Source organism: Phocoena sinus, chromosome 14, assembly GCF_008692025.1.
Source record: "Phocoena sinus isolate mPhoSin1 chromosome 14, mPhoSin1.pri, whole genome shotgun sequence".
Lineage (NCBI taxonomy): Eukaryota > Metazoa > Chordata > Mammalia > Artiodactyla > Phocoenidae > Phocoena > Phocoena sinus.
The window spans coordinates 63,983,921-64,005,229 of record NC_045776.1 but is presented as its reverse complement, the minus strand read 5'-3'; the positions used below and the strand labels follow the sequence as shown (position 1 = coordinate 64,005,229).

General features: G+C 53.9%; 1 protein-coding gene across 7 annotated transcripts; it reads left to right on the top strand.

Annotated features, from left to right (window-relative positions):
• Positions 1-534: 534 nt before the first annotated feature.
• ZNF70 (zinc finger protein 70) lies at positions 535-9,097 on the top strand. Of its 7 annotated transcripts, none has more exons than XR_004345506.1 (3): positions 544-674; positions 3,738-4,128; positions 5,421-9,097. XR_004345506.1 is itself a non-coding variant. In XM_032603550.1 (3 exons), exon 3 carries the CDS (start codon positions 3,801-3,803, stop codon positions 5,133-5,135), a length of 1,335 nt encoding a protein of 444 aa, XP_032459441.1. In that variant the 5' UTR covers positions 544-674; positions 2,842-3,021; positions 3,738-3,800; the 3' UTR covers positions 5,136-9,097. The 7 variants fall into 7 exon arrangements, 6 of the variants coding, with proteins under 6 accessions (XP_032459444.1, XP_032459441.1, XP_032459442.1 ...); XM_032603550.1 differs by adding an exon at positions 2,842-3,021 and having other exon boundaries at positions 3,738-9,097; XM_032603549.1 differs by lacking the exon at positions 544-674 and adding exons at positions 916-1,075; positions 2,842-3,021 and having other exon boundaries at positions 3,738-9,097.
• The last annotated feature ends 12,212 nt before the right edge of the window (positions 9,098-21,309 follow it).

Here is a 21,309-nt window from a genome sequence, read left to right as displayed (position 1 = left end):
CTGAACGGAGGCCATCCCTCAGATGCAGAGGTGGGGTCCACAGAGGGTCCCGCCTAGGCTCCCAGCCATCTCCTGGGCCCTCTCCGGGCTCTCCTCATTTGTCTCTGCGGGGACGAGGTGAGCAAGCAGGACCAGAGCTCCCCAGGAAGGGAGGGGGAATCGCAGCAGGACCCCGAGCCTGCGCGGGGTAACGGGCTCCGCAGCCCTGAGCGCACCTGCCCTTCGCCCGGGGACACAGCCGCCTCAAGGCCTCTGGCCGGCCCCACCCCCAGGACAGATGCCCAGGAGCCGGCCGCCCCTCCCGGCCTCAGTTTCCTCCTCTGCGCTCCCGCCAACGCCCGCCCAGCCGGGACGCGCTCGGGGACGGCCCGGAGCCCTGAGTCGACTGGACGGCCCCTCCCGACCCCAGTCCTGCGACACGGATCCCGGCGTCCTGGCGCAGACCCGTACTGCGCGGCGGGACCAGCGAGACACTGGCCTCCGCGCGGCCTAGAGCGGTCCCGGAAGTGCCGGGGAGGGGGCGGGGCTCGGGCTCTCGGGCCGCCGCGGGCTCCGCGTCAGCAGCCGCAGCCGAGCGAGGCCACGGCCGCGGGCAGGAGCAGCTCAGGTGCGGCCCCGCCCTGCTCGCCCGCGGCCCCGCCCCCGCTCAGGTGAGCGGCCCCGCCCCGGCCTAGGTGAGTGGCTCCGCGGCAGCCAGTGTGGCCACCTCTCCCTCCGGTGGCGCAGGTGTGGGCGGCCCCCGTCCGTGGAAGCAGGTGCGGGTCCGCGGCCGCTCGCTGGCCTCCAGCCAGGAAGCCCTGACTGGCCCGAGGGTCGGCCGAGTGCCCAGGCCCTGGGGCGTCCCAGGAGGATGGAGTGACAGAGGCAGGAGGAGCCGGGGAAGGCCAGAGAGAGGTGGGAAGTGTGGGGTTCCAGACCTTTGGATTTTCGGTCCCAAAATATTTAAAACATCGTTGGTCACAGATAAAGTATCGCTAACTTTTTCAACACAGTGGAGACTTCAGCGTGTAGCTGGTACATAGTGGGAATGGAAAACCCCCGAGGAGGGAACCTCGGAAACACCAGGATTTAGCAGGTGGGTGGAGGCACAATATCCAGATACAGAGAAAGAGGGGTCAGAGGGCATGAAAATTAGGGGGGGGAAAGAAACCAAGGGGATGAAGTGGGGCGTGGGAGTGGGGTAGGTTGGCCAGCAAGGTGGGTTAGTGAAGGGTAGTCTCGTATTGTCACATCGTCCAGTTTTTCATGAGAAAACCTACTGAGTTTTAAATATTGGCAGCTAAGTCAAACAAAAAGGAAAAGCCTGACTCTTTGAGAGTCAAACACAACGTGTCCGTGGCAGGATCCCCAGAGTGCCAATTTGCAGTCTCTGAAATGAAGGGTTTTGAGAGGGATGTCTTGGGGAGGCCTTCCAGAGGGGGGAGGAAGTGAGGACCCAGAAGAGAGGGCTTGGCTGTAAGGAGGTCATTAGATGCTGGAGCTGAAGTCCCAGCTGAAATTGGAAACTTGAAGTTTGTCTCCGTGCCAGACACAGTCGTATGATTTTCCTTGGCAACATTCAGCATCTTAGGAGGAGCTGGCAGAGGAGGTGGGTAGTTAGTGGCAGGGCAGGGAGGTGAGAAATGCGATGCTGGTCAGCGAGCTGGTTGAAGTGATGCCCATAGTTAGACCCACTGTAGTCTAAGCTAGATGGGGAAGGGGTGGACCAGGGTGAAAATGGGACGTGAGGTTTGAGGAGGTCGGGTGAGGCGGGGGGGAGCGGAGACCGTGGTTGTGAAGAGGAGTGGGAGTGATCACAGGCTTTTTTTTAAAAAAATAAATTTATTTATTTTTGGCTGCATTGGGTCTTTGTTGCTGTGCACGGGCTTTCTCTAGTTGCCGCGAGTGGGGGCTACTCTTCGTTGAGGTGCACTGGCCTCTCATTGCGGTGGCTTCTTTTGTTGCGGAGCACGGGCTCTAGGCACGCGCGCTTCAGTAGTTGTGGCGTGGGGGCTTCAGTAGTTGTGGCACACGGGCTTAGTTGCTCCGCGGCATGTGGGATCTTCCCGGACCAGGGCTTGAACCTACGACCCCTGCATTGGCAGGTGGATTCTCAACCACTGCACCACCAGGGCAGTCTGACACAGGCTTCTTGAGGATATTGCAGTTCTGTGCTTTTTTTCACACCTGGCCTTTCTACTGGCTGAAAATTCATTAAAAAAAAATTCCAAATAGTAATGATTTCCATCATGACTATTCTGATTAATTTAGTATGTCTTTTTGAGGCAGTTCCTCTCTGACTTCAGTGTAAGGATGATAGTACCTTTGTATGGAGTCCTGAGGAGTACATGAGATATGCTTGTAAAAGGTCTAGCTGTGCCTTGCACACAGTAGTTGCTCAGTAAACTCGAGTTGTCATCATTATGGTACCTGAAGAGTTTCCCTGGAGGTTGCATAGCAGTTTGTGGATGGGGTCCTGCGGGGCTCCCTCTGGGCCCCCACAGTGGGTTGGGGGGCTGAGTGGGGTGTTCTAGCCTCCTTCCTTGTCCCTCTGAAAATACCCCCTTCGACCAGAGCAGCTCTGCTTTTGTATGTTTCATTTATTCATATCTCCCAGATAATTGACTTATTTGAATAAAGAGTACTTTCGGCAAAATAAAATAAAAATGTGGTAAGCAGTTCTAACACAAACACAAATAACTTTTCCTCCATTCAATCATTTATTTATTCAATAAATTGTGTGTAATGATTGAGTGGCTGTGCTGGGAGCTGGGGATTCCAATATGGAGGAGCCCCGGATTTGCCCTTGGGGAGCTCGCAGGTGGTGGTGGGGAAAGTCCTGCCATGACATTTGCCTTCCAGGTGGTGAGTGCTGTGATGGACATATGCCCCGTGCTCCACGGTCACCAAGGCCACGTGCCCAAGATTGTCAGAGTCTGAGGGTGCAGGGAAGAGGGGACATTTGAATTGAGTCTGGAAGGATGAGCAAGTGGCCATGTGAGAAGAGTGGGGACCAGTCAGGAGGAGGAAACAGCAGCATGTGTGAGTGGTGGAGCTGGAAGTTTGGGGGTGTGTGGAAGGAGAAGCAGGCGACAGGGCCACATGGCCGGGTGTGGAGGACTTGGGCTGCTGGAAGCTCCTGAGAAGGGGGATGCCACGATCAGGACTGTGTTTTGGGCATTTGACCTTGGCATCCACGTAGAGAACGGGCTGGGGGGAGGGGGAAAGCTGGAGGTAGGCAGCCAGCGGGGAGGCGAGTCACACGGAGGCCTGAGCTGCCCAGTGGCAGCGAGGAGAGAGGGAGAGACCCCTTCAGTAAAAACGGGAAGTGGACAGGACGGGGTGTGCCGGCGGGAATGAGAAGGGCTGACTCCCAGGGCTCCGGCTGGGGCTCTGGGCTGGAGGCCTGCAGCCAACCGATCATAGGAGGCGGGTGTGTGCTCTCTCTTTCCCAACAAGACCCCAGCCCCAACCTCCTCTGGTAGCTGGAGTCTTGCCCCTTTTTCAGAATGGCTCCACTTCCTGTCCTTGCCCACCTTTCTGGACACCCTGAGCCTTTAGAGTCTGGACACCACAGTGTGTCATTGTCTGTCTGTCTGTCTTCCTTGCAGTTGTTTCTGGTAAGTCAGACTTGTCTCTTACTCAGTAAGGACCATCTCAAGGGCAAGATTGTGTCTTTGGTTATATCTGCCTTAGACTCTGGCACCTACTAGGTGCTTGACTTGCTGACTTGACAGTGTCTCTTGTTTTCTTTTCAGAATCTGAGAGCAGTAAGTGTGTCCCAAAGAGAAACAGTCACTAGGGGTGAGCCTGGACCCACAATGGAGATTCCCCCGGCAGCCAAGCTGGGTGAGGCCTTCGTGTTTGAGGATGGGTTGGAGATGCAGACAAACCTTTTCCCGGAGGAGGACCCGGGGGACCCTTTTCTTCAGGAAAGGGGTTTAGCACAGATGACTGTCATCTACAAGGAGATCCCTCTGGGGGAGCAGGACGATTATGAGGGGAATATCAGTCTGTGCTCAAGCCCTGTCCAGCATCAGAGCATCCCCTCAGGAGACAGACCCCAGGACGATGAGCCGTCCAGCCCAACCTTCCTCCAGAAATCAGACCTGAGTATGTGCCAGATAACCCACAGCGAGGAAGCGTCTGGTAAGCCCGATGGGGAGACGGCGGGCAGGGGGGACTCGGGACCCGAGGGGCCTCACAGGACTGCACAGCCAGCCAAGCCCTACGCGTGTCGCGAGTGCGGCAAGGCCTTCAGCCAGAGCTCACACCTGCTCAGGCACCTGGTGATCCACACGGGGGAGAAGCCCTACGAGTGCTGTGAGTGTGGCAAGGCCTTCAGCCAGAGCTCGCACCTGCTGCGGCACCAGGCCATCCACACGGGGGAGAAGCCCTACGAGTGCAGGGAGTGCGGCAAGGCCTTCCGCCAGAGCTCTGCACTCGCGCAACACCAGAAGACCCACACCGGGAAGAGGCCGTACGCGTGCAGGGAGTGCGGCAAGGACTTCAGTCGGAGCTCGAGCCTCCGGAAGCACGAGCGCATCCACACCGGGGAGAAGCCCTATCAATGTAAGGAGTGTGGGAAATCCTTCAACCAGAGTTCAGGCCTGAGCCAGCACCGGAAGATCCACACGCTGAAGAAACCGCACGAGTGCGAGCTCTGTGGGAAGGCCTTCTGCCACCGGTCCCACCTCATCCGGCACCAGAGGATCCACACAGGCAAGAAGCCGTATGCATGCGAGGAGTGCGGGAAGGCCTTCAGCCAGAGCTCCAACCTCATCGAGCACCGCAAGACGCACACGGGCGAGAAGCCTTACAAGTGCCACAAGTGCGGCAAGGCCTTCAGCCAGAGCTCCTCGCTCATCGAGCACCAGCGCATCCACACCGGCGAAAAGCCCTACGAGTGTGGCCAGTGCGGCAAGGCCTTCTGCCACAGCTCGGCCCTCATCCAGCACCAGCGCATCCACACAGGCCGGAAGCCCTACGTGTGTAATGAGTGCGGCAAGGCCTTCCGGCACCGCTCGGCCCTCATCGAGCACTACAAGACCCACACGCGGGAGAGGCCCTACGAGTGCAACCGCTGCGGGAAGGCCTTCCGGGGCAGCTCGCACCTCATCCGCCACCAGAAGGTCCATGCGGGGGACAAGCTCTAGAGGAGGGGCTGGCGCCACGGCCCGCGCCTCTGCCAGCTGGAGCCTGGCCCCCCGCTCATCTGTGAGGCCTGCCCACCTCCCCAGACCAGTGCCTCCTGGAAATGCCCGCCCACCCTGGTGGCAGGGTCCGGCCCCCCATCTGCGGCCCTGGCCCAGCAGGGGGACTGGGTAGGGTGGGGAGGGAGGCCAAGGGCCGGGGCGCCAGGGCACAGCTGGCTCTCAGTTGTCTCGTGTTCACCTGTGACCCAATGGGGTTTAGTTTTGCCCTCTATTCGCTTTTTCCAGAATCCAGAAGAAGAATAAACGTCAGAGGGAGAAAGTGGAGTTAAACCCATGAAAATGTCAGATGAGCTCTAACATCAGGCACTTTTAGAAGAAGTAACCGTGTCGCGGTCCAATCAACTGAAGGAAAATGGATCCAAAGTAGACGCGTCAGCAGCCCACCTCGGGCACTGGTGGGGACGGCCAGCTCAGGTGACAGAGCAGAGGGAGGGTCTGGAGGACTCATCCTGGGTGTGGGGGTGAGGCCCCCTTGTGCTCTCTCAGCCCTCGACGTGGGTTAGCTGAGGGCGGTTCTGGCCAGCAGCTCTTCCAGGAGGTGGAGATGTGGTCCTGGAGGCCGGCGGACGGTGCAGCCTGGCTCTGGCCCAGCCCGGGCAAAGGCTTACTGCCCACCCAGGGGTAACCCTCCACCAGACCTAGGGCCCCAACCACAGCGTGCCTTGGACATCATCGGGGTCCGTCTCTGGTCGGTGCTTTGCAGCCTCCCCTCCACCCTCCAGTGCAAGGGGATAGAAGGTGATTCGGTCAGGTCTGGGTTCAAGTTCCAGTTATGGCCCCTCCCTCATGACCCCTTCCGTGAGGTGGGCATATTGGGACTGGCCACATTCCCCTAAGGGCTGGTGCAAGGCTCCTGTTCAGAGTGGGACCACGCATGAATGTGCTTTGTCGGCTGGCGATTGAGGATGGAGACCCACAGTGACCGCTGCCCCACCTGCAGGGGAGGTGCATCCCTGTCTGGTTCCCGACATGGCAGGGCCCCCCCTTTCAGCCAGGCTTTCCCTTCCTCCCTCCCTCCAGCTTGTGTCCTGGGTGCGGCGCCCTGGGCAGGACACTTCCTGCACGCTGTCCCCGCAGCGGCAGTGTGTCTGCGTCCTGTCCTTCTCTCTGTCCTCCCCACTGGGGGTTGTTTAATGAGGACCATTGTCTGCGTCCTGCCCTGACCAGTTCAGTTGGGCATCCCCAGAGGTGGGGCTCCGACAGTGGCATGTTTTTAAAGCTCCCCAGGTGATTAGAAGGTTCCCCTGCATAGCAGGCTGTGAGCCCATGCTGGCTCCCAGGCAGCCCCAGCATCTCCCAGATGGCATCGTCCAGAGCAGAGCTTGAAGGTGGCCATCCTGTCTCAGACCTCTGCCCACCACCCCAGGGATGGGCTCAGGCAGTGCCGTGTCTGGCTGGTTGGTAAGCGTTTGTCCCAGGCCTTTGTGTGTCCACGAGGATCTTTAGTTCTGGCTCCCCGGGCTCCTCAGAGCTAGTGTGGGGAGGACGCAGTCAGAGCTATTTTGAAGCTTTCTGAGTCTCTGGCTGAAATCCCACGAACCCATCATGGTCACACTAGTTATTTCAGCTTATGAGAAGCTCAGCTGGGCAGCTGTGTATAGTTTAGATGAATGAAAATGGGAAAGCCATAGTGGTTACTTCTTAAGTGGAACTTGGTAGGCCAGAGATGTTAAAACGACAGGTCTGTTGGGCTGGGAAGATCGGCTCTGTCCAGCTCCTCTCTGCTCTGTGAGTCTGTGGAGCATTGAACCAGCTCTCCGGGCCCCAGCAGAGCCTCTGCATGAGCAGGTGGACCAGCCCAACCGGGCAGTGCCAGACACTGTCCGCAGGCAGCCTGCACGGATGGTCTTCGGTCACCAGTGAGAGTACTGACACCCCTGCTCAGTGCAGGTGGGACATTACCCCCCGCAAGATCTACCTCCTCACCCCCTGCTGTTCCCGCATTCGGCCAGCCTTGGCCAGTTGTCTGCTTCCTACCTTTGATGTCTGTCCCTGTACACTGTGCACCAGCCAAATTTTTTTTTCAGGCATCACTTTGCACATGTCACCACTCTCCTTAAAACCAACCTTCAGGGGTCTTCTGCACGTAAACCCCCATTTTAGCCAGCCTGGGTTACCCGCGCGAGCAAGCGTTTCGGTGTCCCCACCACGCCCAGATGCACCCCACTCACGCCCAGCTTCTCAGCTCATTTATGCTGTTCTCACATTTTGAATATGCACTTTTTCTCTTCCTCCCCCACATTCTCCTTTCTTCCTTTTGACTATGTAACATGGAGATTAAGACCCCCTTTCTGAAGGGTTGACAGACTCTCACAAAACCATGGTCAGACCAGGCAGGTACTTTCTTTGTAGGAAGTGTGAGCAGAACCTTGTTCTTTCAGTTCAAATTCTTTCACTGATTTCTTATGTATTTTTATTTTTTTATTTTTTTTATTTTTATTTTTTGCGGTACGCGGGCCTCTCACCGTTGTGGCCTCTCCCGTTGCGGAGCACAGGCTCCAGACACGCAGGCTCAGCGGCCATGGCTCACGGGCCCAGCCGCTCCGCGGCATGTGGGATCTTCCTGGACCGGGGCACGAACCCGCGTCCCCTGCATCGGCAGGCAGACACTCAACCATTGCGCCACCAGGGAAGCCCTGTATTTTAAAATCTTTTCATTTATTTAGGTTTTCAAACAGTGTGATGTAATAAGAGATCATCTTGGTAATATTTTAATCATCCTTGAGTTTAGTTGTTTGTTTTTGTTTTATTGTCTTACATTTTTTCCTTCTTTTAGTTGTTGAGTGTTGCAAAGCTCCAGTTCTTGGTTCTGTTTACTAATTGAATTGTTTGTCAAGTACATGTATTCTGCTCTTTTCTTTCTTTTTTTTTTGACTTAATACTTTACATTTCTTAAGATTATTTAGATACAGTTAATCATTTTTAATATTTCTAGTAAATGGGGGTACTTTAGCCTATGATTTTTTTTCTTACAGTTAGAGCTTTTTCTGCACTCCGTAATGTTGACATGTGTTGTCTTTTGCTGTTGTCCTTAGGACTTTCCCTTTGGCCCAACTATTATTATTGTTATTGTTATTATTTAATATTTCCCAGTGATGACTGCTGAGGTTATGGCTTTTACTTCTTATGGTACGTAGTGGTATCAGCATTTCTAAGTGTCCATAGAACTTCTCTGGGCCTGAATATATTATCAGTTTTTATAAGACATTTGTGTACTCTCAAGAAACGTGTTTTTACTCCATCAGTTCTATTTGTTAAATCAGTTTTTATGTTACTTTATTCAAATCCATACTCTCTCTAACTTTACTTCAGAGTTCTTAACCTGGGGTCCAAGGACTGCCTGGGAGTCCATGAGCATGCAGGGGTTTCAGAGGTCATGGATGCCGGGCATTGAACAAAGCTGTGTGGATATGTGCGTGCATAAATTATTCTGGGAGGGGGGTCTGTAGCACTCACTACATTTTGGAAGGGCTCTGTGACCCCAAAGTAGGTAAGAACACTCATTTACCTAGTCAAATCACAGTCTGATTTTGTGTGTTCTTTTCTTTACGTATTTCTATTTTGCTTTAATTTCTGTTTCTTTTTTATGTATGTTGTTGCTTTGTGAGTCGTGCAGTTATCTTCTTAAGAAATAGGCAGGGTACAAATGATCAAGTAATTACCATGTTTGGGGCATATATGTTTAATAGTGACATATCGAAAAACTGTGCCTTTTAGTGCCCTCTTTGCCTCTTTTAATGCTTCTAGCTTCAACTTCTCTTTTCCAAATATCATAATGGAAGCCCCTTGCTTTTTTTGAATTTGCATTTGCATGAGAGTTTATTTAGCTCGGCATTTTATTTTTAAAATTTGTGTACATATTTTGCTATATATCTGTAACTTATAAACAGCAAATTGTTGGATTTTGTTTTCTGATTCTTTCTGTAATTCTTCTCATATAAGTTCTATTATTAACATAATTGTTTAGGGTAAGGCATAAATTATCTTCATCTTAATATTTTAATATATATTAACTCATTTAACCCAAAAAGGTCATGCTCATCTCCCCCCCACCGCCGTCTCTCTGAGTTATTATCCACGTGTAGAGCATCACTTCTGGGTAGACTAGAGGTCTGCCACTGGGCACACCTGCTCCTCCTGGTCTTCATCAGTGCCAGGCTCTGTCCTGAGCCCCTCTTGAAGCCACATCCTCTCGCTTCAGTGTCCTTGGCTGTGATGTGGAGGAATGATGTTACCTCACATCCCCATGGGGCTTGGAAGACTAAGGAGTGCAAACCTGTGTGGAAAACTGAAGGTGTAGGTGATTATTACACTCTCAGTATTGTGAAATATTCCTTTGATTTTCTGTTCTTCTTAATCCCAAAGTCTGTTCAACATAACTTAGAACACTACATTGTGCTTTACTTTTTAGAAATAATATGCGATGCAGCAAAGAGCTAGACGTCAGGCCCACCCTCCCTGAGGGAACCCACACAGTCATGTGAAAGAGAGGTGGGGACCCTGATCTTGTGCCCCTCTCCCCATCACCTGTCTGTCCCAGGATGGTCCCCTCAACTTTCCCCTTTCTCCCCTGACTCCTCCCGTGGTGGAGGCAGAGGCTCCAGAAGATGGTCACTCTGGCCACTCCTGTTGCAGGTGGGAACCCGAAGCCAGTGGTTTACCACAGGTGCAGTGGTTTAGTGTCAGATCTACCGGCAGCCATGGGGAGGAACAGTTCAGATGTGATGCTGGAGCCCCAGCCTGCTGCTGCCGGGACTTCTTAGAGGCCACAGTGGGTTCAGTCACCACGGGCCGAGGTGGAAACCAAATGGCCTCTCTGCTCAGAGTCGCTCTGCTCTTGGGGCCAGGCGGATGCTCGCCGGCATCACACATGTCTGGATGTACTTGCCATCGACTGACACCCACCTTACAGGGGGCGGGGAGAAGCAACCCCCCTCTTGTGGGAGAACCCCCTCTTCAGTATCTGATAACCAGGAAACCCAGTCAGAAACCCAGCCTGGGGAGTGTGGAGTGGGGTGTCTTGAGATGGACCATCCCTCCTGCACCACAGGCCAGCGCTCTCCCAGTGGCCAGGATGCCGGTGGGGCCATGTGCTGGAGACCCTCCCACGTCCCACCCCCCGCCCCCATCTGCCCTGGTGGGCATCTTCCTCTGTCACTCACCTTCCTCGGCTCCTGCTCGCTGGGAGGTCTCTGCCCTCTGGGGTCCAGAGCACCAGCTTGAAAGGCTCTCCCTACACCTTTCAATCCCTGCCCCCTGTGCTGCCACCCTCAGCCAGGCCAGCTCTTCTTGCAGAGATGACAGGAGCACCTCTGTCCTCCCCAGCCCTCACTTGGGTCTTCCAGCTCCTGGACCCCAGAACTGAGAGGGGGTCATGAGCAGCCACAAATGAATGTGTGGCTACATAATCCTCACGTGACCTCGTCTGGAAGAGGGAGCAGCAGCACTGCATGGCTCTGGACTGGTCTTCTTCCGGGACCACAGGCACCCCCAGAGCAAAGAGCTGTCCTGGGCACGTGGTCGGAGGTGGTGAGGGGGCCAGTTCCCCTCCTGGAGGCTGGTGGGGCCTCATGGGGTTTTATGAACTGGAGCCTCTACCTCCTGCTGGCGGCCCATCCACATTCCCAATGTGGGCCTCGCTCCCGCCATCCTCCCTTCTACCCGCTGTGCCCTGGAGGAGAGTGGCCTGCAGGTGTCATGGGCAGCTGCGTCCCCCGCTCCACCAGCACTGCCTCGTGAGCTGGCAGCTTCTTCCTGTCAGCCGCGCTCTTCAGCCTCTTTCGGTTGCCTGTTGTTTCCTCTGGTCTCGCTGATCACAACCAGGGTCTGGAGACCCCTCCTTCTCTACCTTCTCATACACCTATCCCCCCAAGTCCTGCCCACAATGTCCCTAATGCCACCCCCTCCTCTCATCTCACTGCACGGCCCCCTCCCTGGCCACCCACCCCCGGCCTTTCTCTCCGCGTCAGCCAGAGTGATCCTTCTGCCCTGCAGCCTGATGGGGTCAGCCTCTTCCACAAACACCCACCCTGGTTTCCATGGAAACCAGTGACCCTCTCCCATCTGTAGGAAGAGCCTGGGCCAAAGACAGGGGGTTCTCGCCCAGGGTCAGCTATTCTGACAGGGCCAGGCCCCCTGACTCAACCCGCCCCAGCCCCGTGCTGCGTCCTGGGTGTCAGATGCAGTAGAGCTGGGGAAGGAGGCTGAGTTTAGGGTCAGGGCCAGCACTTCAGTTAGTGGAGACTGAGAAGAGAAAAAGGGTCCAGGAGAGGGTCACCCTTTTTTTTTTTTTAATTGACATATAGTTGATTTACAATGTTGTGTTAGTTTCAGGTGTACAGCAAAGTGATTCAGATAGATAGGTATAGATTCTCATTCAGATTCTTTTCCATTGTAGATTATTACAAGATATTGAATTTAGTTCCCTGTGCTCTACAGTAGGTCCTTGTTGTTTATTTTATATATAGTAGTGTGTACCTGTTAATCCCAAATTCCTAATTTATCCCTCCCCGACTTTCCCCTTTGGTAACTATAAGTTTGTTTTCTATGTCTGTGAGTCTATTTCTGTTTTGTAAATAAGTTTATTTGTATCATTTTCTTGATTCCGCATATAAGTGATATCATATGGTATTTGTCTTTCTCATTCTGAATTACTTCACTTAGCGTGATCATCTCTAGGTCTATCCACGTTGCTGCAAATGGCATTATTTCATTCTTTTTATGGCTAATATTCCATTATGTATATACACCACATCTTCTTTATCCATTCAGTTATCTTCAACCATTGCCTTCCAGCAGAGGGGCATCCAGTGGGGTTGATCTAATTGAAGGTTTCCTACCACTCCAGCCCTTTGCTGGGTGTCAGGCCAAATGACCTGAGTTTGTGACCAACGGTTGAGAAGCCTATTGTCCTGTGGCCACTCAGAAGCTGTGACGCACACTCCTGGGCTGCATCCTGTGCCCCACTGAGCTTAATTAGCTAAACTGGGACTCCTGTTCCTTATCTTACATGTGGAGGATCACCTCAAAAAAGCCAAATCCAACCTTCTTGGTAATAGTTTGTCTGGGAATGTTGGTTTTAACTACTGCAGGCCACACCTCCACTGCCACCTCACCTCCCATGAGATTTCTCCTATGAAAAGCCCTCAAACAGACTGAGGGGTGGTCATTTTTAAAAAACATGACATTGGGGTCACCCTTGGGAGGCCACCCCGAAGCAGTAGTTCTGCCCTTTAAGCTGTCGTGAGGGGGGTGGGGAGAGGACAGGATTTCGTCCCCTCCTGACACTTGGAAGCAGGAAATGTTTGGGGGGAACAGAGAGTTGAGTGTCCAGCCTCACTCACCAGATGTGGGCTCTGGGAGAGGTGAGGGTAAAGGAAAACTGGTTCCCTTCTTGCTGACGTGTAACACAGCCTGTACATGCCTGCGGTGTTTGCAAGAGTGTTTGTATTTAGTCCTAAGCGGTCGCAGCTTCTGGGTCCTTCGGAAATTGATTTCTTTTATACATCCCTGGACAGGCTTCTCTAGCTTCACTGTCCTGGGAGCAAATCTCACTAGTCCTGGGAGACCTTGCCCTGCAGGTTGCTGGTTGGAGGGGAGAACTTCTGCATCTTTCTGTGTCCCCTCTCCCCAGCAGCCATCCCAAAGGAGCTGCCTGTGTTCTCACTGCTGATCCACCCCTCTGGTTTCACCCCAGTGTGGATGGGGCCGACCTTTTGGGTCCCCACCTCCTCCTGCTGTTCCCTGTGGCCGCTGGCTGTTAGCATGTGCAGGACCAGGACCTGGTGCATCACCCATCAGAGCCCAGAGGACGGGGAGTGGAGATGAGGAGTGAGCCCGGGAGTTTCGAGGGACCAGAGGCAGAATACTAGACTGTGTTCTCCAGGGAAGGCAGTTTTCTCAAGAAATCGTCAATAAGGCCACCCCAAACCATCAGCTTTATCTGTTGCGGAGGAGTGGATTTCTCCCTTTGGCTAATGGCTGTTGATTCCTACCTGGACCAGGGTATTTATGTTTGAATTACAATCTTTCCCCCCTTTGCGCCTCCAGGGATCTGGAAAACGGAGGCCTGGGCTAGACAGAAGCTTTCTAGAAGATTCACTATCGAAGGGATTCAAAGAAAAACCTTTGGTGGTCAGCGATCTGTGGGGTATTGGGGGGGGGGGCAACTGCTAAGTGTAATGGTTTAGCTATTTTTATGGGACCAGATTCTTTGTGTCCATAGCGCAGCTGGCCAAAACGCTTAAACAACCAGAGGTTTGCAGCAAAGAGAGGGTTTATCCACAAGGCAACCAATGAGGAGATCAGAGAACACTCTCAGATCTGCCTCCCTGAAAGCAAGGGGCTGGGTGTTTACGGGATGGAGAATCAAGCAGCAGGGCGGTCTGAGGTGTGGGGAGCGCGGGGGAAAATGACTAGAAAAAGCAGGGACTGTGGTTCTGCGCAGGTGTAACCAACTCCCGGCCTCTGCACTCTCACAGCGCGATCTGGGGGCGGACTTTTCACGGAGCGGACCCTCGCGCACGCCCAGTGGGAGGGTCAGGGGTCCCATCCAGTCTTAGCCAGTTCAGCTCCAACTATATGCGGCTGACGACTCTGAGTTTCTAGAAAACAACCCGGAAGATATTTTATCATTTGGGCTCCGTGCTTGGAGTACACGCAGGTCTTAAAACGGCCTTGATTAGTGACGGCAGGTGGAATGGATTTGACTAATCATGACCCACAGTTTCGCTCTCTCGGGCTGCCCTCATCCCCCACCTATCCTACCGTAGGTGGAGGCATAGGACGCTGAGATCTGGGACATACTTAGCGCTAAACAGTCGGTCAGGGTTGCTGAGCAGACCCGGGGCTATCCTCACGCCAATCGGCTCCTGTGCCCAATAAAAGGGAAAGAATGCGGGAAAACAGGGAGGCGGTTTCTGGGCCTTGAGCTTTCCTCCAATACCCTCTGCTGGCAGAGCCAGGCATTGCACGCGCTAGCCAAACCTCGGTGTCCAGCTCGGAGGCCCCATCCTTGTCCCAGAGATCTCACCCTCTCCCCAAAATGAGGGACACCTGCTCCCAAGAGTCGTATCCACAGCCAACTGTGTTAATTCCTCCTGAAATTCAGTCACAGTTCCACTGAATATTCTGCTAACCTCCAACAACTCCTACATAAAGTAATGCTGAGAAGAAAAGAGAACGTGGTTCATAAATACATACACAATAAGGAGCAAAGAAAAAGGACGCAAAGTCACAGCCGTTCTCCTTTTTCATCGCTCATGAATAGGGTTGCCAGATAAAATACAGGATGCCCGCACAGTGAATAATTTTTTAGTATAAGTATGTCCCAAATGTTACAGGGGACATACTTAAACTACTACTTGTTTTTCTGAAATTCAAACCTAATCTACCTTCTTTTTCACAAGTTTTGTTGGGGCAGTCCGCAGCCTGGATGGGATCGGGCGGTCTCTGGCGCCCTCTAGCGTTGAAAGGTCTCAGCCTGGTGTTTTGGGGTAGCTGGCAGGTATTTCATTTGTGATGATGTGACCAGGTGAGTATGATCGTCCTTTACGAGGAAGCACGTTTGGAGCTTGTTAGCTGAGGGACCAGAGCAATCAGCCTGCACCCGTGCCCCCAGCCATCCATTTCTCCTTGGGAAATAGGAAGATGTCACCTAGACCTGGAGCTGGGTGGAGAGGGTTCCCTGTGTTCTTGCTGCACCTACTTGGAGTGGAGGTGCCATCAAGTTGTGCTGGGGGGGCGGGGGGAGGAAACAGGTCATTTCATGGGTGAAATGTTACAGACTCTCACTGCTCTTGCCAAGTTTTGGTAGACTTCCTTGAATAAATATTTCATTTTTTGTATGCCCTTAGGTCCATTTCCAGAGACTTTAAAGATATAGAGGTTTAAAGATATTTAAAGACTTTAAATATTTATATACAAAGATAATATTACTTCTTAAAATTTATACATAAATTTTAAATTAATATATAAAACATATGCATATATAATTATAAATACACAATTATAAACATATAACTATATATTATTATAAATTCATAATCAAAAACAAACATAAATATATAATTATAAACATAAATAAATATAAGTATATAATTATAAACAAACATTTGTATATTATAAATATATATTATAAACATATATTTTAATATTATTATAAATATGTAAATTAAAAATGATTTTCACCACTTTTGCTAGAGGTGGGTCTGTGGAACTCTTTGTGTTGGCTGTTCCAGAAGTGGAACTCTCCCCCTCCAAACTGGCTTTTGAAATGACCAGGAAAGAAGTGAAATGTATAAGAATTGGGAAGATAGCAGCAAAACTGTCATTCTTCACAGATGATATGTTTAAGTATGTAGCAAGTCCCACAGAATGCAGATAAATTAACAGAATCTATAAAAAAGTGTAGCAAATTTCAAATGCAAAAACTTACTGTATCTCTATTAACAGCAAATGGAGAATAACATCTAAGGATACATTTTACAATTCATTAAAGATATCAGTTTACTAGGGATGAATCTAAAGAGATGCCCAAGCCATTTGTTTATGGGGAAAACTCTACATACAACTTTATTGAGAATATTAAAACCTATTAATGGGAGGGAGAGAGAGAGAGAGAGAGGATATCCATGTATTGAAAGTTCAATGTGGTAAAGATGCCAGTTTCCCCCAAATTGATTGCTAAATTCCCCCAGAACTGGTTCAAGGTGCAGAATTCCTGTACCTTTTTTAGGGAGCAGAAGCCAAAGAGACGATTCTAATTAAGAGATGCTCAGATCCTCTTGACAGAGGAGCGCTCTCCTTCGTCCTGGCCACCTGGGCAGTTTCAAGGTCATGGCCAGAAGGACTTGGTTCCCTGCGTCACCCACTCAGAATTCTCCCTCTCTGTCTGAAGGCGACCTTGGTGGGGGGGGTCCCCCCATGGGCACACCTGTCCCCATGTGTGGGTGTGTGTAAATAAATACACTGTGTAATCCAGTCAATGGAATATTATTCAGAAATAAAAGTAAATGAGCTTAAGTCATAAAATGATATAGAGGAACTTGTAATGTGTATTAATAAATGAAAGAAGCCAATCTGAAAATGCTACCAACTGTCTGATTCCAACTATATGACATTCTGAAAAAGGCAAAATTATGGAGACAATAAAAAGGTCATTGATTGCTGGGGGTTGGGGGTAAGGAGGGAAATACTCTGTATGATACTCAAGGATAAATACATGTCATTATGCATTTGTCCAAACCCATAGAATGTAAACTATGAATTCTGGATGATTATGATGTGTCAATGTAGGTCCCTCAGTTGTAATAAATGCAGGAGAGATTGATAATAAAGGAGGTTATGCACGTGTGGGGGCAGGGCACGTGTGGGGGCAGTATGTGGGAAATCTCCATGTCTTCTGCTCAATTTTGCTGTGAACCTAAAACTGCTCTAAAAAATAGTGTTTTTTAAAAAATCAATTGACCATGGATGTATGTTTTTCTCACTCTTAGTGCTGTTGCATTGATCCATATGTTTATCCTTATTCCAATACCACACTGTTTTGGTTACTGTTGCTCTTGGTAAATTGGGAACTGCTTCTTATAATTAGGATCTACCCACCCACCCAACTATTCAACCATCCATTCACCCATCCAACTACTAACCTACCCTCAAACACACCAATCCACCTACTCAAATACCCATCCATCAATCAACCGACCATCTCTCCATCCATTTACCCACCCACCCAACTATCCATCTATACATCCATCCATCCATCCATCTTTTCCTTCCTTCCTTCATTCAAACTGTTTATTGAGAACCTTGAAGTTACCATGCACTACACTGGGGATGAGATTCAGAGCCTGCAGATCCAGGAAGAGGCCACATCCCTTGGGAGCAGCAGCTTTTCCTTTGTCAGTGAGGGTCCTGGAAGGGGGAGGTGAGATCCCATGGGCCTCCAGGATTCCAGGACCCCGGATGGAGCTTGGGGAAGATGTGGGGAGGTAGCCATGGGGCAGATCAAGCCCAGGTGGGGCTGGGAAGGGGAGAGGGCTGGGAGGGGTGGGGGCCTCTGCTACCAGCTCCTGCGAGCTGCACAAACATCCAACTACAGCCCTGAAACTGCCCTGTCCCATCGTCCCGGGCCACACCTGGCCCTGTTTGTCACCAGTCCCACGCCCCATTGACCATGGGCTAAGCTTCTCTTCCCCTTACTTCTCCCCTTTTGTCACCCTGAGTTCTGTTTAGGTCAAAGTTAGGGTTCGCTTTGCCTGGGGATTTCCAGGGTTGACCAGCAGGGCCACCAGAGCTGGGGAGGTGACCCACTCCATCCCCTTTCCACCTCAGGCCTCACTGCCCCCAGGCCTGGGGCCTCCCTGCTCAGCCCCTTCATCCAGGAATCCGACAGTTTTCCTATAGTTTCTGGCCCACAGGGCCCCTCACCCAGCACTCCCTGAGCAGAGGGAAAGGCTGGGGCCCAGAGAGGGGAATCACCTTGCCCAAGGTCACACAGCATGTCAGAGGCAGGCCCCAGGCAAGATCCCAGGAGGTGACAGCAGTGGCTGGGGTGGGTGAGGGTCACCATGGTCCAGGCACCTCACAGGCATCGTCTCCTTTAATCCCCAGGCCCACCCTTTGGTGGAGAGACTTGTTATCACTTCCTGTACAGATGGGATGAGGAAGCAGCCCACAGAAGGAACCAAATGGCCCAAGGTCAAGGGCTGAGAAGGGCTGCAGGTGAGGGGGACCCTCCTTGTCCACCCTGGGGTCTGGGCTCCCCCAGGCCCTTTGCCACCAGCCCTCCCTTCTTCCAGCCATGGGGTGGGGGTGGCCACTGGGTCCACTCTCGGGCCTCCTTTCTGTTCCCCTGACTCGGGTCGGGGCTGGGGGGTGATGGGGGGACGTTGCCCACGGGAGGGGTCTGGGGCCCGGCAGAGGGCAGCTCTCTATCCGGGTGCCCCTGTGTGGCCTATTTCCTGTCCCTCAGAGGGGAGGCCCCAGGTTGGGAGGGGGAACACCGGGGGCTGGCTCTGTCTCGCTCTCTGGGATGTTAATCATTTTGGGCCTCGGTTTTCCTACCTGTGAGATGGGATGGTGATGCTGGCTGTGAGCCCCACGGAATCCGGAAGTGGCTCAGCTGGGTAACTCGTGTTGCATGTTTCGTAAATGGTTTGGGACAGTAGGCCCTCAGTAGCCTCAGGGCGCAGCTGCCTTTTGGAATCTCAGATCTGGTCAGGACTGAGGCCTTCAGGGCCTCTGCCCCCCGCCTCACCTCTTCTGAGCCCCGTCCCTGTCCCTCTGCTGGGCTCCGGGGCTCGGGACACTCTGGCCAACCAGCCGGCCTCACTGTGTGCGGCACAGAGAACCGTCCCCCCTGGAGAACTCCCCCCCCCCACCACCCCCCGTCCCTCCCTGGGCCTGCTCCCCGCACCCTCTGCTCGTCCCTTTCTGCCTGGCATCCAGTCTGTGTCTGATTCCTCTTCCTCCCCAGGGCAGGGCCCTGCCGTGTGACACCGAATGCAAGGGCTTGCTGGGCGAATGCAAGGGCTTGCTGGGCGGTGAGCAGGGTGGTGGGCCAGGCGGTGCGGGAGACAGGAGTCTGGAGTCTCCGAGGTGGAGGGGTCAGGGTGCTCCACTGGGGACCTGTGTGTGCCAGCCGCGGGCTGCTGCGGCCCCCCCGCTCTGTGCCTTTGCTCATGCTGACCCCCGGGAGGCCCTTCCTCCCTCTGCCCCTCAGCCCTGGGGGTCCAGCTCCCAGGCCCTGTTTTGAGGTGGCTGAAGTTGCTGCTGCTCCCCTTGGCTGACCCCCCAGGACCCCGGGATCCGCCGTCCTTGTCTTCCCCGCTAATGTTTACTGGTGGGGGAGGATCTCTCGGCGCCATGGGCTCTGGGCTGGGCAGGGGCGAGTTCCCCTGTCTTAGCTCCACCTCCAGGACGAGACCTGGGCCCGCAGGGGCGGTGAGGGGCAATGGGAGTGAGCACTGGCTGATGAGCTGATTGGTCAGTGCTGGGGTGAGGGCCACACTCCCCCAGGCTCTCGGGTGGGGGCATTTGCCCCCTGGGTACTGCACGGCTCATGTGTCAGGTGATGCGATGTAATGGCTGTGGCCTGTGGCCTGGCTCCCGGCTTCCCTGGGCTGGGGGACCTACTGGCAGTGTTTCCTGAGAACGAGCTGGTGGAGTCAACCCTGTGGAAGTGATCTGCTGTCTTTGGGGGTGAACTCAGGAAACTGTGGCTGGGTGCTTGTCCCCCATCTCCACTCCCATCAGGACCTTGGAGCCCTGGAATGTCCTGGGAAACTCTCTGATTGGAGAAGGACAGGGGAGGAGAGGAGAGAATGGGAGGGTCAGCCTGGAGGGTGGATCGGGGAGGCCTGTAACTGTGGGTGGGGGTGAGGTGGGGAGTCAGGTCACCCACAGGGCAGGAGGCAGCTGGCCTCACCACGCTGGCCCATCTGTCACACCTCTTGCCCTCTCTTTGACCTCAGCGTATCGACCAAGCACAGGGTAGACTGGGCAGGGAACAGGGCACCCAGTGTCCAAAGGCCCCTCCTTCCATGGTGAAGCAGGCACGTTCCAGGTCTGACTTTGGCCTTGACTGGGCCAGTCCTGCCTTGCCTGGGACATGAGTAGCTGAGAGCCCCACACAGGCCAGGCCCCCAGGAGGCCTGAGGGAGGCTTTTTGGATGGATGGATTGATGGATGATGGGTAGATGGATGGATGGGTGGATGGATGGGTGGACAGACAGATGGATGAGTGACTGACCAATCTGAGGTCCTGTCCATTGGGGAAGGACCGCATGAGGCCTCCTGGGGGACATCTGTGCTCTGGGCTCCTCATTATTACCCCAGACCCAGGGCTCCCAGTGCAGTGATTGTGAGGGTCCCCATTTCTCCCCCTTCCCCATCCTTGGCCCAGTCCCTCCCCAAGAAGAGTCCTAGGTGTGGGGACAGCAGGGACTGCAGTGCCCCGTGTCCAGCCCTGGCCAGCCCTGCCCCCCGGGCTCCTCTGAGCCCTGAGTGTCTGGCTGTGTCCCACATCAGCCACAGCTGCACGCCCAGCGTTTAGAGAGGTCCCTGGGGACCCCGAGGAGGGGGTATGACCTGCACAGACACAAGATTCTGGAACAGAAGATGCCCCTTCTGATGGTTGATTGACGTGATCTCTGCCCGGCTCAGGCCTGGGCGCAGGGGCTTGGGCAGCCTGGGTGCTGTGACGCAGGTCCCTTCTCCAAGGGAGCTGGTGGAAGCTTCTGGAACTGGAGCCACTCCTCCCCCCAGCCTGGGGAGAGGGAGGCACCTGCTTCCCCGGGCTGGGCTGGTTGGCGTTTCCCGGCTATTTCGGGCGTCAGGGCCTCTTGGTTTCACCAGGCCAGCTGCGTGGGGGTGAGGGTGGGGCCCATGGGGAGCCCAGGGGTGCTGGCCTGAGGCCGGCTGGGCCCGATCAGGCCGATGCTAATGGCAGCAACAGTCAACCTGAGAGACCAGTAAACATCCAGTTTCCATCTGACCGTCCCTCCTGGACCCCAGGGAGCGAGTTTCCACTATAACCAGCCCGGCTGCATGGCGGGGACACAGGCCCCAAGCCGCCAACCCAGAGTCAGGGCTGTCCTGCCCCCTGGCCACTTCCAGGCTCGGCCGTGGCCCCTTGTGAGTCCCAGTCGGGCACCCTCAGCCCTCACCCTGGTTGGTTTCTCCAGGGCACGAGCCCGTCCTGCACGACACCACTCCCTCTCTATAGGCTGCTTCCCTGTGCCCACAGGAGGCCCAGCAGAGTTGCGTTGCCACCGCGGAGGTCCCCACACATTGTAGGTGCTCAGGAAAGGGCTGCTGAGCGGTGGCTTTGCCCCGGGCAGTGACCGCAGTGGGTCTCATCCACGCAGGGACTTGGTCCACACTAGCGCTGAGCTGGAGGCCCTGTGTGACCAGAGACCCTGCGGGTGGGCTCACCAGGCTGCTCTGGGGTCCCACCTTCCCTTGGAGAGCTGCTCTCGGCCGGCCCGTAGCAGCCTTTCCGTCCTCCTTAGGGAGCCTGTTTGGGGTCTGGCTGAGGCTTCCTCCTTTCTCCCGGCACAATCTGGAGGCCCCAGCATGTCCCCAGGAGGCCGGGCCCTGGGCGGGCAGGGAT